Source organism: Lissotriton vulgaris, chromosome 4_1 (assembly GCF_964263255.1).
Source record: "Lissotriton vulgaris chromosome 4_1, aLisVul1.2, whole genome shotgun sequence".
Lineage (NCBI taxonomy): Eukaryota > Metazoa > Chordata > Amphibia > Caudata > Salamandridae > Lissotriton > Lissotriton vulgaris.
Genome location: NC_141691.1, coordinates 65,073,216 through 65,087,166, shown reverse-complemented (window position 1 = coordinate 65,087,166; position 13,951 = coordinate 65,073,216). Strand labels below are relative to the sequence as shown.

Genomic DNA, 13,951 nt, shown 5'->3' with positions numbered 1-13,951 from the left:
CTGCCGGTGCTTGCCCCGTCCTCCCCATCACTTCTTTTCCCTTTCATTGCTGCTTTCTGTTTCAATCTCCTCCCTCCCATTTTGGCTAGCTCTGTCGTACCTCCCCGTGCTTGCTCGTCCACAAACCACTCCCTCTCCTGACCCGTCACTCCTTTAAACCCCCATTGTACTCTGTTTTGTTCTAGTGAGTGGTGATGTGCTGCCTTTTAATGTCCTGTTAGTGAATATCTGACGTGCTGACTAAAGCATGGATGCACAGCTGCTATTACTTGGCACACGTGTAGTCTCTGTTTATTTTCTGTTCACGTGTGTACAAGGTGCGTGTGCATGTTTACACCATTTTTAGTCATTCAGCAATGGTGTTTATAGTTGAAAAAACAGACCTCAAGTGAATCAGGTATGCTGATCACAGGGCAGGCCAGAGCCAGTACCAGTGTCTTCTGCTGTAATTGCATAGCCACGTTTCTCCTATGTGAAATTATTGAACTGTTCGTGTCCCACCTTGTTGCTTCTCATTTCATAGGGTGGGACTCCTATTACTTCAAATTTTTCCCATTTAGACTCTTTCTTATTCTTTTTACGTTTGCCGGTGAAGAGTTTCTGTGCTCCATAGTTGCTTATCTTGAGTTCCCTTCAAAGGAGCCAAGCTGACACTTGATGTCATGTCTCTTTCCATCCTCCGTCTTGCTGTGGTCTCCCTTCTAGACATACACACATGCCACTGAAATGCATGCCCATAAACATAAACGAATGCGTTTCTTAAAAAGTTGTTAAAACATGAACAGCACTTTTGTATTTATTTTTTTGCATGATCCAATGGTATTGGAGCGCGCGCTCCGTCTTCCGTCTTGCCATAGCGTGAACTCGAGCCAATGGTATTGGAGCACTTTAAGTGCTCACCGGTTGCATTCCACAATGACACATTCAATTTTACTGCGGATTCTGCTTCAATTAATGTATTTATTCACCCCTTCATTGTCGTTTCCTCCCGCCCTCTCCCATCTATGCTTGACCATCTCCATATCCCCTTCTGCTTCCCTACTTGACCCGTCCCCCGACTACCTCCCTCGTCGCTGCTGCTTATAATGATTGATTTATTTTCACACTCCAATAGTATTGAAGCTCTTGTTTCGTCGTTCATCTAGCCATAGTACTGATACCAGCCAATGGCATTGGAGCACTTTAAGTGCTTACCAGGTCCATTATAAAATGACGTATTCATTGTCGTATGCAGGTGGGAAGCATAAGTGATTTGCCCAGAATCACAAACTGTTCAACCAATTCTGAAATTTGAACCTGGGTCTGCAGATCTCACTGTCGGCAGCTCTGGCTAGTACACCACAACTCACTTCACTTCAAAGTTCCTCAACTACTTCTCACTATCACTTTCACATTTGTTCAGCAAGACTCCTTCAACACTGAACAAGCACTGGCAAAGCCAATAGTTCTCAGCAATATCCAAGCCATTTGCCTTGTCAATGTGAATGTCTGTTAGCCATGTTGTCTAGAAGCACATCTGCTGTTCAGCATGGCTCAAAGTCATTGAAAAAAGTGCGATGATGCACCCAACGCAGGACACTTCATAGCACTTTTTTGTGTTTGGAGGGGCAGAACAATAAACACAACATGGAGTCGGAGAGACTTGGTGTTGGCTCAACATCCAGTGATTCTGTGCTTCCAGTGACTTTCAGCCAATCTTTGCTACGAGTAGATATAAATACGCAGCCTGATTGATTAGGAAGAGTCGTGGGCTTCCTTTGTAAATATTATTTTAATTCCACATCTGCAATACTAGCAACAAGGAATTGTTGTGAATTGTCTGGGTTTTGAAGCCCGACCTGTGCAGATATCCCACTGTTTGGTTCCAAAAATGTAATGAGACACTGAGTGTATCCAGATCTAATAGTTTGTACTTCAAATTTGACGCTGGTAACACAGTATAATCTATATTTTGGGTGCCCATAGTTTTCATGCTTGATTTGCACGTTGTCGATTCTGTGATGTATTTTATATCTGTGTTTTACTCTGATCAATGTTTTGCTGTTTCACAGCGCTATACTTTATATTCTCTGTGCCCATAGTGTTTATGCATGTTTTGCATGTTGCAGGTTCTGTGGTGTATTTTACATTTCTGTTTTTATTTAGTATATTCAGAGGGCACTGATCTACATCTTTTGTTCAAAACTGTGATCTGATCTGAACTTATGTTTTTAAAGGTTTCATGTAAATATTGTTTTACTTTGGTATATATGCTGGTTTAATGGGGTTACACCCCAAAATAAACTTTAAAAAGAGAAAAGAGTGGTATTTGAGACGTCCGACAGTCTTTTCTCCTCCAATCCACTTGCTCTGCACAGCCTTCGGCAGTAACCAATGCATGTTGGTACAAGGTGTGGCCTTCATCCACGTATTGTACCTTTTCCAAACTCAGTACTCTTGGTCATGGGCTTGGTTGTGCCCAGAGGACGCTTGGAACAGTTAGAAGTATAAAATGACCTGTGGCCATGTCTAGCAGTTTATGGGCACAAATGTGGCCTTCCTCCCAGGCCTCATCAAAAATTCCTTTTGGGAATTTCAATGGAAAGTTCAAGTTTTGAGATTCAGCTTCCCAACACATTTTTTCTCATATTTCTGGGGGGCAGTTTTCTCTTCTTGTGAGGAAAAATGTAAATATTTTTACTGCCCCTTACTGCCGTGTTTTTCGCAGCAGTAAGGGCTATTGGAACATTGGAAGGTTGGGAGCTCCATTGAAAACAATGGAGTGCTCCGGGCTTATAATGGCTGGTAGAAGCCCCGAGCTCCAACATTCCATTGTTGACATTCACAGCTGTTGCTGTGAATAAAGGCCTCACGGTGCCCGAGGGGATTTCAGCCTCATCTCGCTCCTTGAGCCCTTGTTTTACAAATGAAAACAGTCTGCCCTCTATTTGCAGAATGTTCTAATAGCCCTGCAGCCCTCCGTAGCGGGCTATACCGGCTAGTAAATGCCCTTTACCTTGTGAAAGGCCCTCGCCAGAATGCTGGAGCGGGCCTTTAATGGCCCGTATAGCTTGATATGGCGGACTATAAGGCTATCGTAAAAATCTGTTAATTTGACCACACACTCTAAATCAGATGGGCAGTTAAATGGCCAAACATCTGAAGGGCTTTACTCTGCCCAGCTGTCGGACGAGTATGTGAACCAGTGAGTCAGGCAGGTGAACCTTTGGTTTGGCAGAGAGGGCTCTGCGTCGTTGATACACACAGTCGTTATGGCTCCCTGTTGCTTCCTATGTCTGCGCCAGTGCCCAAAATACAGCACTGGTGCTGGGTCAAAGGGTTTCCTGCATATGCATGGGGTCATGGCCTGTGTACATGAGGGTGCACCCCCATGGGATGGCACATGTGTAGAATTGGAAACCATAGAATGTATATTATGGAAGAAACATCTGCAGCGTCTTCAGTAATAGCAAAATGACCCAGAGGTGCAGCAATCAGATGGACACTTTCTTTAGTACTGCCGCAGGACATGGGTCCAAAAGGCAGTCTTCATTCTCCTCCGCGCTGCATTAAATAACGCACAAATGGATTGTATGTGGTCAGGCGCAGGTATGAAAAGTGTGTTCTCATCCCAGGCCTGTTTGCTTTCCGTGAAAACTTATTGATTTCCCCTTTCACCATAACAACACAATGTACCTGGTTAATCAGGTATTGTTTGTATACTGAGTGTGCCATGATGTTGACATATTCCTAAAAACAGACTATCTTGGCTCAAGCTGGGCATAGGGTGTGCTGCGCCACATCCCCTTGGCCTTACCCCAGAACAGAAACATTGATTTAGCATTGAAAAGGGCCTGGTCCCGCCCCCACCCGTGACAATAGATCAATGAGCTGATAAGGCCGGAAATAACCTCACTCTCTTTTGGATTCCAGGAAGCAGAGCCAGTGTCCAATCAGCGCTGCGCAACCTCTCCGTGGACACCTGGCTGCCCAGGGTGGAGTTGACCGGATGTTTACAGCTGATCTCTGTCCTGCAGTGGCTCTTCACCTTCCTGGTGATGGGTGAGTGTCAAGGATTGGCCACAGGTCTTTGTTTATAAAGTGTGTAATCCTCCCCCTGCTGCTAGTGCCCTTCTATCACGGTAGTTCTTCTCCTCAGCCACCGTGGATGGGGTGTGAAGTTAGTTTGTGCTTCAGCACTAAAAGTTAGGTGGTTGACTGCAGGTGAGATGTGGCTCAACATTGAGAGTTGGACTAGGTGTGTAGGTGGTGTCTGCTTCAGCAGTAAAGGGTTGATGGTTGTCAGTAGATGAGGTGTGGCTCAACATTGAGAGTTGGACTAGGTGTGAATGTGGTCTGTGCTTCAGCAGTAAACGTTAGGTGGTTGTCTGCAGATGAGGTGTGGCTCAACATTGAGAGTTGGACTAGGTGTGAAGGTGGTCTGTGCTTCAGCAGTAAATGTTAGGTGGTTGTCTGCAGATGAGGTGTGGCTCAACATTGAGAGTTGGACTAGGTGTGAAGGTGGTCAGTGCTTCAGCCCTAAAGGATTGGTGGTTGTCTGGAGATGAGGTCTGACTCAACATTGAGAGTTGGGCTAGGTGTGAAGGTGGTCTGTGCTTTACCACTAAAAGCTAGGTGGTTGTCTGTAGATGAGGTGTGGCTCAACATTGAGAGTTGGACTAGGTGTGAAGGTGGTCAGTGCTTCAGCCCTAAAGGATTGGTGGTTGTCTGTAGATGAGGTGTGACTCAACATTGAGAGTTGGGCTAGGTGTGAAGGTGGTCTGTGCTTTACCACTAAAAGCTAGGTGGTTGTCTGTAGATGAGGTGTGGCTCAACATTGAGAGTTGGGCTAGGTGTGAAGGTGGTCTGTGCTTTACCACTAAAAGCTAGGTGGTTGTCTGTAGATGAGGTGTGGCTCAACATTGAGAGTTGGCCTAGGTGGGAAGGTGGTCTGTGCTTTAGCACTAAAAGTTAGGTGGTTGTCTGTAGATGAGGTGTGGCTCAACATTGAGAGTTGGCCTAGGTGGGAAGGTGGTCTGGGCTTTAGCTCTAAAAGTTAGGTGGTTGTCTGTAGATGAGGTGTGGCTCAACATTGAGAGTTGGCCTAGGTGGGAAGGTGGTGTGTGCTTTAGCACTAAAAGTTAGGTGGTTGTCTGTAGATGAGGTGTGGCTCAACAGTGAGAGTTGGCCTAGGTGGGAAGGTGGTCGGTGCTTTAGCACTAAAAGTTAGGTGGTTGTCTGTAGATGAGGTGTGGCTCAACAGTGAGAGTTGGACTAGGTATGAAGGTGGTCGGTGCTTTAGCACTAAAAGTTAGGTGGTTGTCTGTAGATGAGGTGTGGCTCAACAGTGAGATTTGAGTGGTTGTTGAATGAATGAATGAATGAATGAATGAATGAATGAATGAGGGGTTTCTTGTAACGCGCTCACTTAGCCCAATGGGCGTCAAGGCGCCTAGATCAAATACAGGAGCTTACATCCTACCTGGTCCTATTTTATCATAAGTAGGCCTTCTTAAAGAAATAGGTTTTTAGAGCCTTTTTGAAAGACTCGATAGAGGGGAGAGTTTTTATTTCCGTGGGGATGGAGTTCCACAGCTGCGGAGCGACGACGGAAAAGGCTCTGGCTCCCCATCTGACAAGTTTAACACGGGGGACAACTAGCTGACAAAGTCCCGCAGAGCGAAGGCATCTTGTGGGGACGTAACGCGAAAGAAGGGAACCAATGGCACTAGCAGGACCATCCATCAATGCTCTGTGGGTAAGACAGAGGATTTTGAAGGCGATTCTGTGTTGTACCGGAAGCCAATGAAGCTCCTTCCTGGCTGAGGTGGCAGAGGAGGCTTTAGGAAGATCCAGTACAAAACGCGCTGCAGAGTTCTGAAGAATCTGCAAACGGTGGATCAGCCCTTTGTTGGCTTCCATATACAGGGAGTTGCAGTAATCCAGTCTCGAGCCTACCAGGGCGACTGCAACCTGTTTACGCGCCTGGGGGGAGAGGTACCCACGGATTTTATTGAGTACCCGGATCACACCACAGCAAGTGGCCACGGTCCTGTTAACTTGCAGGGACATAGAGAGCGAGGTGTCAAATACCACTCCAAGATTTCTGGCAGATGGGGAGGGAGTGGGGCAGGTGCCAAGGGAAATGGGCCACCACTCGCTCGTCCACAGATTTTGGTTCTTCCCAAAGATCAACACCTCGGTTTTTTCACCATTTAGTTTCAGGGAGTTTATAGTCATCCAGTCTGCCACACACTGCATGCATACCCTAAAACTAGCGGCAGATGTACTAACCGAGGTGTGAGCAAGAGAGACCATAATCTGTGTATCATCTGCATAGGATACTACCTCCATCCCCTGAGATTTGATAAGTCTTGCAAGGGGGGCCACATAGATGTTGAAAAGGGTCGGGCTTAGAGCCGACCCTTATGGCACCCCACATTGCAAAGACTTGGCAGGGGAGAGGTGGTTCCCAAGCATCACTCTCTGTTCCCTTTCGGTCAAAAAGGAGCTTAGGAGACTCAGGGCCGGTCCAGTGACACCCGCTTCCCTCAGCCGAGATGACAGAATGGCGGGGGAGAGGGTGTCGAACGCGGCCGTGAGGTCCAACAGAACCAGCACTGTGGTTTGACCAGAGTCCACCTTGCGTCGGATGTTATCGACCACATAGGTAAGGGCGGACTCTGTGCTGTGGTATTTTCTGAAACCGTGTTGGGTGTTATCCAGGTATTCAGAAGAATCGAGGAAGGCAGATAGATGGAAATTCAGATGAGTCTCGAGCATCTTCGCGGGTGCTGGAAGGAGGGAGATGGGCCTGAAATTTTTCAACATAGCTGGGTCCAAAGTCGGCTTCTTAAGCAGTGGTTTCACAATTGCCTTCTTCCAAATCGGAGGGAAAGAACCTTGAGTAATGGCCTTATTTAGGACCTCAAGCAAGGGAGGAAGAAGGCAATTTCTGCACTCTTTCAGTTTCATAAGTGGTATCGGATCAAGGGGAGAGGCCGATTTAGTCCTATCAAGAAGTGAGTTCAGAGATTCAAGGGATAGGGAGGGAAAAGTTGTGAGTAGGCAGGGGGGATCCTTGCCAAGTGCATCAAGATTGGATATGAGAGGAGGAGTTTTTTGGTCAAGAGCAAGACGGTGGGCTTCGAGAGAAACGTGAATATCATGTATTTTGTTGTGAAAGAAATCAGAAATATCATTACAGAGTTGTTGGGAGCTGACTACGGGATCGGGGAGTTGCAGGGAGCATAGGGAGTCAGCAATTTTAAAGAGCTCCCTTGAAGAAGAAAGAGAGCTGGTCAAATTAGAAAAATATTCCTGTTTCTCGATTATCACTTGCTGTTTGTAGGCACGAAGTGCGGATTTATGAGCCTCTCTGTCTTTTGCGTCCCAGGATTTCCTCCATTTCCTCTCCCTGCTCCTGCATCCCCGTCTCATCAGTCTAAGCTGGTCAGAAAACCAAGGTGCCGTAGGTTTAAGGCGTGCTACATAGCATAAGGATGAGGGAGCGAGATGTTCCACTGCTTTAGAGATGGAGTCAGTCAGAGTTTGGGCTGCCTCTGAAGCATCAGTGACAGCTAAGAGTTCCGAAGTGGAGATCAAAGGGGCAAGAGTCTCATCGGAGATATTCCTTAGGTTTCTCCTGAGAATGAAGGGATGGGTTGTCTTATTAGTGGGACAGGTGACGGGGATGTGAAGTTCAAATGGCACAGCAAAGTGATCGGACCAGACCACCTGTATTGGAGCGCCGATGGAAAGCCTATCATCATTGGAGAATAGTCCGTCAAGAATATGTCCTGCCTTATGAATGGAACTATTAACATGCTGGCTGAAGTCACATGCTTTGAGGGTTTCAACAAGAGAGATCGTATCTTTTGAGTTGGTCTCATCTAGGTGAAAGTTAAAATCACCCAAGATGGTAAAGGCTGTTTTTCCAATATAAGGTTCAAGGATGGTCATAAGTTCAGAGGGAAAGCTGGCCCTAGGGCCAGGGGGTCTATAAATGAGGATCCCCGAAAAGGAGATTGAAGGAGAAGGGGTAATACAAAAATAGAGTGCTTCCAAACGTGATAGGGGTAGCGGTAAAGGTTTGATCACACAGAGAGAGGGGGATTTTACAAGAATGGCAATACCACCTCCTCTGTGTAAGAGTCTATCCTGCCTATGAAGGGAGTAGCCGTCGGGAATAGCCATAAGCAGGTCATGTCCGGAGGTGTCGGAGGCCCAGGTTTCCGTGATGAATACCCAGTCTGGTTGTCGACTGTCGACAAAATCGTGAAAAGCGACATTATGCTTGATCAAGGAGCGGGCATTAATTAGAAAGCCAGATCTCCGCTGTTGGGCAGGCTGTGTGAGCGGGGGAGACGTGCTGAGAACGACAGCCTTCGAAAATTTGAGGGAGGCTGAACAGGCCCAGCACCTATGGGAGTGCAAGATCCCTTCAGGGGAGAAACGGCGGGAACAGGGCAGGGACACGGGACGGAGGGCAAGGAGGTCAGAATAGGAATAAAGTCCGGAAGATTCACAGAGCGAAGATGTGAGAGTTGGGTCCAGCCCGACCTGCAGCCCGTCCTCAGCGCGGACCGGCGCAGACGGGCTGGACTCTGGCGTGACTCCGGCGCGTCCGCAACGCGTCCGCTACGCGGAGAGGCTTGCCCGTATTTTAAGGGCAGCTAGAGCGCGTGAGTGCGTCCCCCACACCCAAGATGGCCGCTGTGACCCCTCGCCTCCCCGGGACCAGCTCTCAGCGTCAACACTCAGCTGAGAGCGGCCCAGGTGGTAGAGGGGGATTAGAAAAGGCAGGAAAGTCGGCAGAAAACAAAAACGCTTTAAAATACAGCGCAATTAAAATAAACACAGGTCACTCGAGGACCGAGTCTAAAATACCGCTAATGACACAACAAGTAGTCTGTTGGCAAAGCAATTAAGGGACAGCGTAGAGAAACCTCCGGCTTCCGCCTCAGAGGGTGAAAATGTGAAGTTTTTGGAGTCGCTAACCTAAGCCCCGTTTTAAGGGCAGCTAGAGTGCGTGAGTGCGTCCCCCACACCCAAGATGGCCGCTGTGACCCCTCGCCTCCCCGGGACCAGCTCTCAGCGTCAACACTCAGCTGAGAGCGGCCCAGGTGGTAGAGGGGGATCAGAAAAGGCAGGAAAGTCGGCAGAAAACAAAAACGCTTTAAAATACAGCGCAATTAAAATAAACACAGGTCACTCGAGGACCGAGTCTAAAATACCGCTAATGACACAACAAGTAGTCTGTTGGCAAAGCAATTAAGGGACAGCGTAGAGAAACCTCCGGCTTCCGCCTCAGAGGGTGAAAATGTGAAGTTTTTGGAGTCGCTAACCTAAGCCCCGTTTTAAGGGCAGCTAGAGTGCGTGAGTGCGTCCCCCACACCCAAGATGGCCGCTGTGACCCCTCGCCTCCCCGGGACCAGCTCTAAGCGTCAACACTCAGCTGAGAGCGGCCCAGGTGGTAGAGGGGGATCAGAAAAGGCAGGAAAGTCGGCAGAAAACAAAAACGCTTTAAAATACAGCGCAATTAAAATAAACACAGGTCACTCGAGGACCGAGTCTAAAATACCGCTAATTGTTTGGAACATGATGCCGCTGAGCACAGAGCACTGGACACATGTCTGTTGAGGTGACGCATTGAGCAGAGTGGACTGATGGTCTGTGGAAGCGATGCACCGCAGCACTGAATGCTGGGTCATTGTCTGTGTAACTTAAAATGAAACATTTCTTTGTCCATCTTTAGGACAATAATTTTTTGCAGATTTGCTTTTACAAGACGTTTCTGCATTCACCGCATTCAGATTCCACAGATCAGTTTACAGAAAAGAAGAGCTGGTCAGCAAAGCATGGGGCGGGCTTAGAGAGAGAAGCACCTTTTACTGTCCTTTAGTTTGATGAAATAAAGTTAGTACTCGCACATACGCTGCTCCTGGCTGCAAATGTGTTTTCAGCTTTACCTTCCTGCACACATCTTTCTAGTCCACTAAGAGACTTCAGTCTAAACAGAAGATTGCAAAATTGTGAGTGACCTGTATGGAGTCTGCAAACGGACAGCACAGAATCTGCCAGTGAACAGTATAGAATCTACAAGTGACCAGTATAGCAGCTGCCAGTGGACTGTATGTATTCTGCCAGTAAACAGTATAGAATCTTCATGTGGACAGTTTAGATTCTGCAGGTGGACAGTATAGAGTATGTCGGTGGACAGTATAGACTCTGCCAGTGGAGAGTGTAGAATCTGCCGGTGGACAGTATAGAATTTGCAGGTGGACAGTATAGATTCTGCAGGTAAGCCGTATAGAACCTGCAGGCGGGCAGTATAGAATCTGCAGATGGACAGTATAATATCTGCTGGTGGGCAGTATAGAATCTGCAGGTGAACAGTATAGAATCCGCAGATGGACCGTATAGAATTTGCAGGTGGTCATTATAGTATCTGCAGATGGACAGTGTCGAATCTGCAGGCGGGCAGTATAGAATCTGCAGGTGGACAGTAAAGAATCTGCAGATAACAAGTAAAGAATATGTCAGTGGACAGTATAACTCTCACCCTCAACCTAGTCGTATTCCATGTTGAGTCGCTGAATAGAATTTATGGGGCCCTACAAACTCGAAGGGCCCGATTCACCTGTTAAATATAAGTGTGTAGTGTATATTTAGTAATAAACCAATGAGGAGCTCTCCACTTTTTATTTGCTATTCACCATTTCCGAGACCCCCTTCCTCTTAGTTAGAGCGGCGTCCACCGCTTCTCTGACAGAAGACTCAAGTTCTTCTCCCAAAAAAACTTTTATGGCTATCACCCAAGAACTCCTTAGGGGGCTGTTGTGGGTTGTTAATATCAGGATCCATCTCTTAATCAAGATGTATTGTTTTAAATAAACTATAAATATATCTATACTAATATAATAAAGAGAGAGCCCAAACCTTTGAGGCGGGTAATCTCAGGAACCACAGCACCAATCACAACACCCAATACAGCGTTGGAAAGGGCAGTTGCAGCAGAAGGACATAGGCTATGCAGACGCCCACCATATCCATTTAAAAGGTAAAAGAACCGTGCCAGCAAAGTAGTCCCTTGTGGGCGTGTCTGCATTGTGCTGTGGGCGTGTGCTGGGGGCGTGACAAACTCTGGGGGCGTGTGGTACGTTCCGCCCTTCATGCCATGTCTCATATTGTGTGGTAATCCCACCCTGCTCTCTTTAAATACCCCTGTACCCCATAATCATAACCCACCCGTACTTCTTAAAATACCCCAACACCCTTAAACACTAACCCATCTTAACCCTATAAATATACCCTGCACCCCAAAACCCAAACCTGTCCCTAAACCCTAAAAATACCCCTGTACCCTGTACCCCAAAACCCAAACCTAGCCCTGAACCCTAAAAATACCCCTGTACCCCAAAACCCAAACCTACCCCTGAACTACAAAAATACTCCTGTACCCCAAACCCCAAACCTAGCCCTGAACCCTAAAAATACCCCTGTACCCCAAAACCCAAACCTAGCCCTGAACCCTTAATATACCCCTGTACCCCAAAACCCGAACCTACCCCTGAACCCTAAAAATACCCCTATACCCCAAAACCCAAACCTAGCCCTGAACCCTAAAAATATCCCTGTACCCCAAAACCCATACCTATGCCTAAACCCTAAAACTACCCCTGTACCCCATAACCCAAAACTATATCTGAGACCTTAAAATACCCAAACACCCCAAAACATATACCTCAGTACCCCAAAACATATACCCCTATACCCATACTTACCTTATCCAAACATTAAAAAACATGCTTTTACCATTCATGCATTTACAACGAATTTCGTTGTAAATGTATGCGTGGTAAAAGCATATAAAATGTAATGCCATGCGTTATAATGGCATTGGGGAGTCATGGTACTTTCCTAATGAAAGTATGCGGAGTGATGGTATGCGGAAAGAAAGTTGCGGAATAATGGGTGTTTACCCTCCCCGGTAGTACATTGGTCGCACGGCGGCCCACATCTCCAGCAACATACTCATATTTTTTACCACCCATTTGAAAAATGCACAGGTCTCTCTCATTGATGGCCAGCACCGACATACACTTTTAGACACACCAAGTTCTAGAATTGCGAACTTTAGAGCTGGGGTGCTACGTTCGAATCTCGGCATCAGCGCAACATCCTTTGATTCCAGGCAAATCGCTTTGTCTCCCCGTGGCTACCACAAATGAATGTGTTCTTATGTAATGTAAATTGTGCTCATGCCATGTTGTCGAGTTCGCACTATATAATATTGCAAGGAAAAATAAAGTAGAGAAACTTGAGTTCACACTACTGAACGCGCACTCTTAAGTGCATCAGCAGTGCACTGTGAATCGGAGCGTTTCACAGGCCTGTCACAGATAAGAAATGCTATCAAAACCAAACCCTACAAAACAATATACTACTGGCCGGCAGCAATTCATACCCGGACAATGTCGGGACGGGCTGCTAGTAAATAATAAGTAAAGTGTCCTTCACTTACAGTTGTGCAGATATCGCACTTCCAATCAGCACATGGACTTAGGTATGTCACATTCCTTAATTAAGCATATCCAATACTTGAGCGTAATATATATAACAGGCCACCAGGTGGCAATGGTGTTATTTGCACTCTATCTGCTATTTTTGTTTTAAAATGAGAGAGAGGGAACGGAAAGAAGCTCCGGGTCAACCAGGCACCGTTACGCGCCCAAGATAATGAGCTGTAACCCTGGTAACCTGACGTTGAGTTGGAGGCTGGAGCGCAGCGTTAGCAGCACGCGTAGGGCATAATAGCACGCTGTTGCATCTCTCAGCAGGTTGCTAGGAGACACGAGAGTCAAAGGACACGAGCTCCGGTTTGAGACTTGTTTCCCCTCTCTCTTTTTTAGGTTTCGCCTGGCCGTATCACTGCTCGCGCAGGCGAAATTTAATGTTATCTCAGTATTGGGGACTTGAACCCGCCCCTTCTTCCATTGGTTAGCTCCATAAATGGAGGCTAGCCATTGGAAGATCCATTTGTTCCCGCCTCCTCCCTGTTGTCCATGTTCTCTATCCGTGCCTTTTCCCTCCCGCCCGCCCACTGTCCGTGGCCTTGTTCTCCATTCTTTTGGATTTACAAGTATTCCCATTTGCTCAGCTAAGTGACTGGTAGAAGCCGCTTCATGGCGCACGTCGGTATGCAGACGCTTAAATGAGATTTCCCACGAGATCTCTCGGGAGACACAGTTTATCATTGTGTCCGACAATGAAGTATAAAACATCCCTTTGAAGCAACTGACCAATGCCCTCTTCCTCGGTAAGAGATTCACCATACACGCCAGATTGGCGGACATATATTCACGTCTTTTCTGCACAAAACGATTTGCTTACAAATCCATGCGTACAAGATGCATTATTCTCTCGCACGAAGCGAGGCGAGGTGATGGTTACAATAAAGTTGTCACTCTTGATCTCAGTGTTTTAGGAGGCAGCGTCCTCCGAGCAGCGCTCTCACAGGAAGCCTCGGTTACTAAAAGCAGCCCGAGCACGTGCAGTTATCCTGGCTAACGAGCTCAACGCACCCTGGGGATCCGAGGCTGCAGCGGCTGCTGCTTCGAAATCTTTCAGCAATTACTGGATCACTTAGAGCCCCTTCCGCACTGTCTATCCATCCCCTGCCGCCCGCTCCAAGAACTCACAGGTCTCGCGAGCGCAGCCCGCGCCTAGGACCGCACCACCTGGTGACTTTTAGGGGAGCACTGGGTCCATTCGCCCCATGTGTAAGTAATGAATACAGTTTTTTACTGGGGCATGTCTTTGTCTGTCTTTCTATCCACGGGTGTAATTTAGTAATCTGTCATTGAAGTGGGTTGAACTTGCTGCCACCGTATTTTACAATTTGAGCCTCAGAACATTTGAAGGCCGAACCCCTAAAAGAGGGTATGAATTATAGTGTCACTGAATTGTT

At 47.1% G+C, this 13,951-nt stretch overlaps 1 protein-coding gene across 1 annotated transcript in view; it reads left to right on the top strand.

Annotated features, from left to right (window-relative positions):
* Positions 1–13,951, top strand: part of LOC147718377 (diacylglycerol O-acyltransferase 2-like) — a 198,819-nt gene that overhangs the window by 49,127 nt on the left and 135,741 nt on the right. Inside the window, exon 2 of the mRNA XM_086918328.1 lies at positions 3,913–4,041. Coding sequence (XP_086774454.1) covers positions 3,913–4,041 — 129 coding nt within the window. The remainder of the gene's footprint in view (positions 1–3,912; positions 4,042–13,951) is intronic.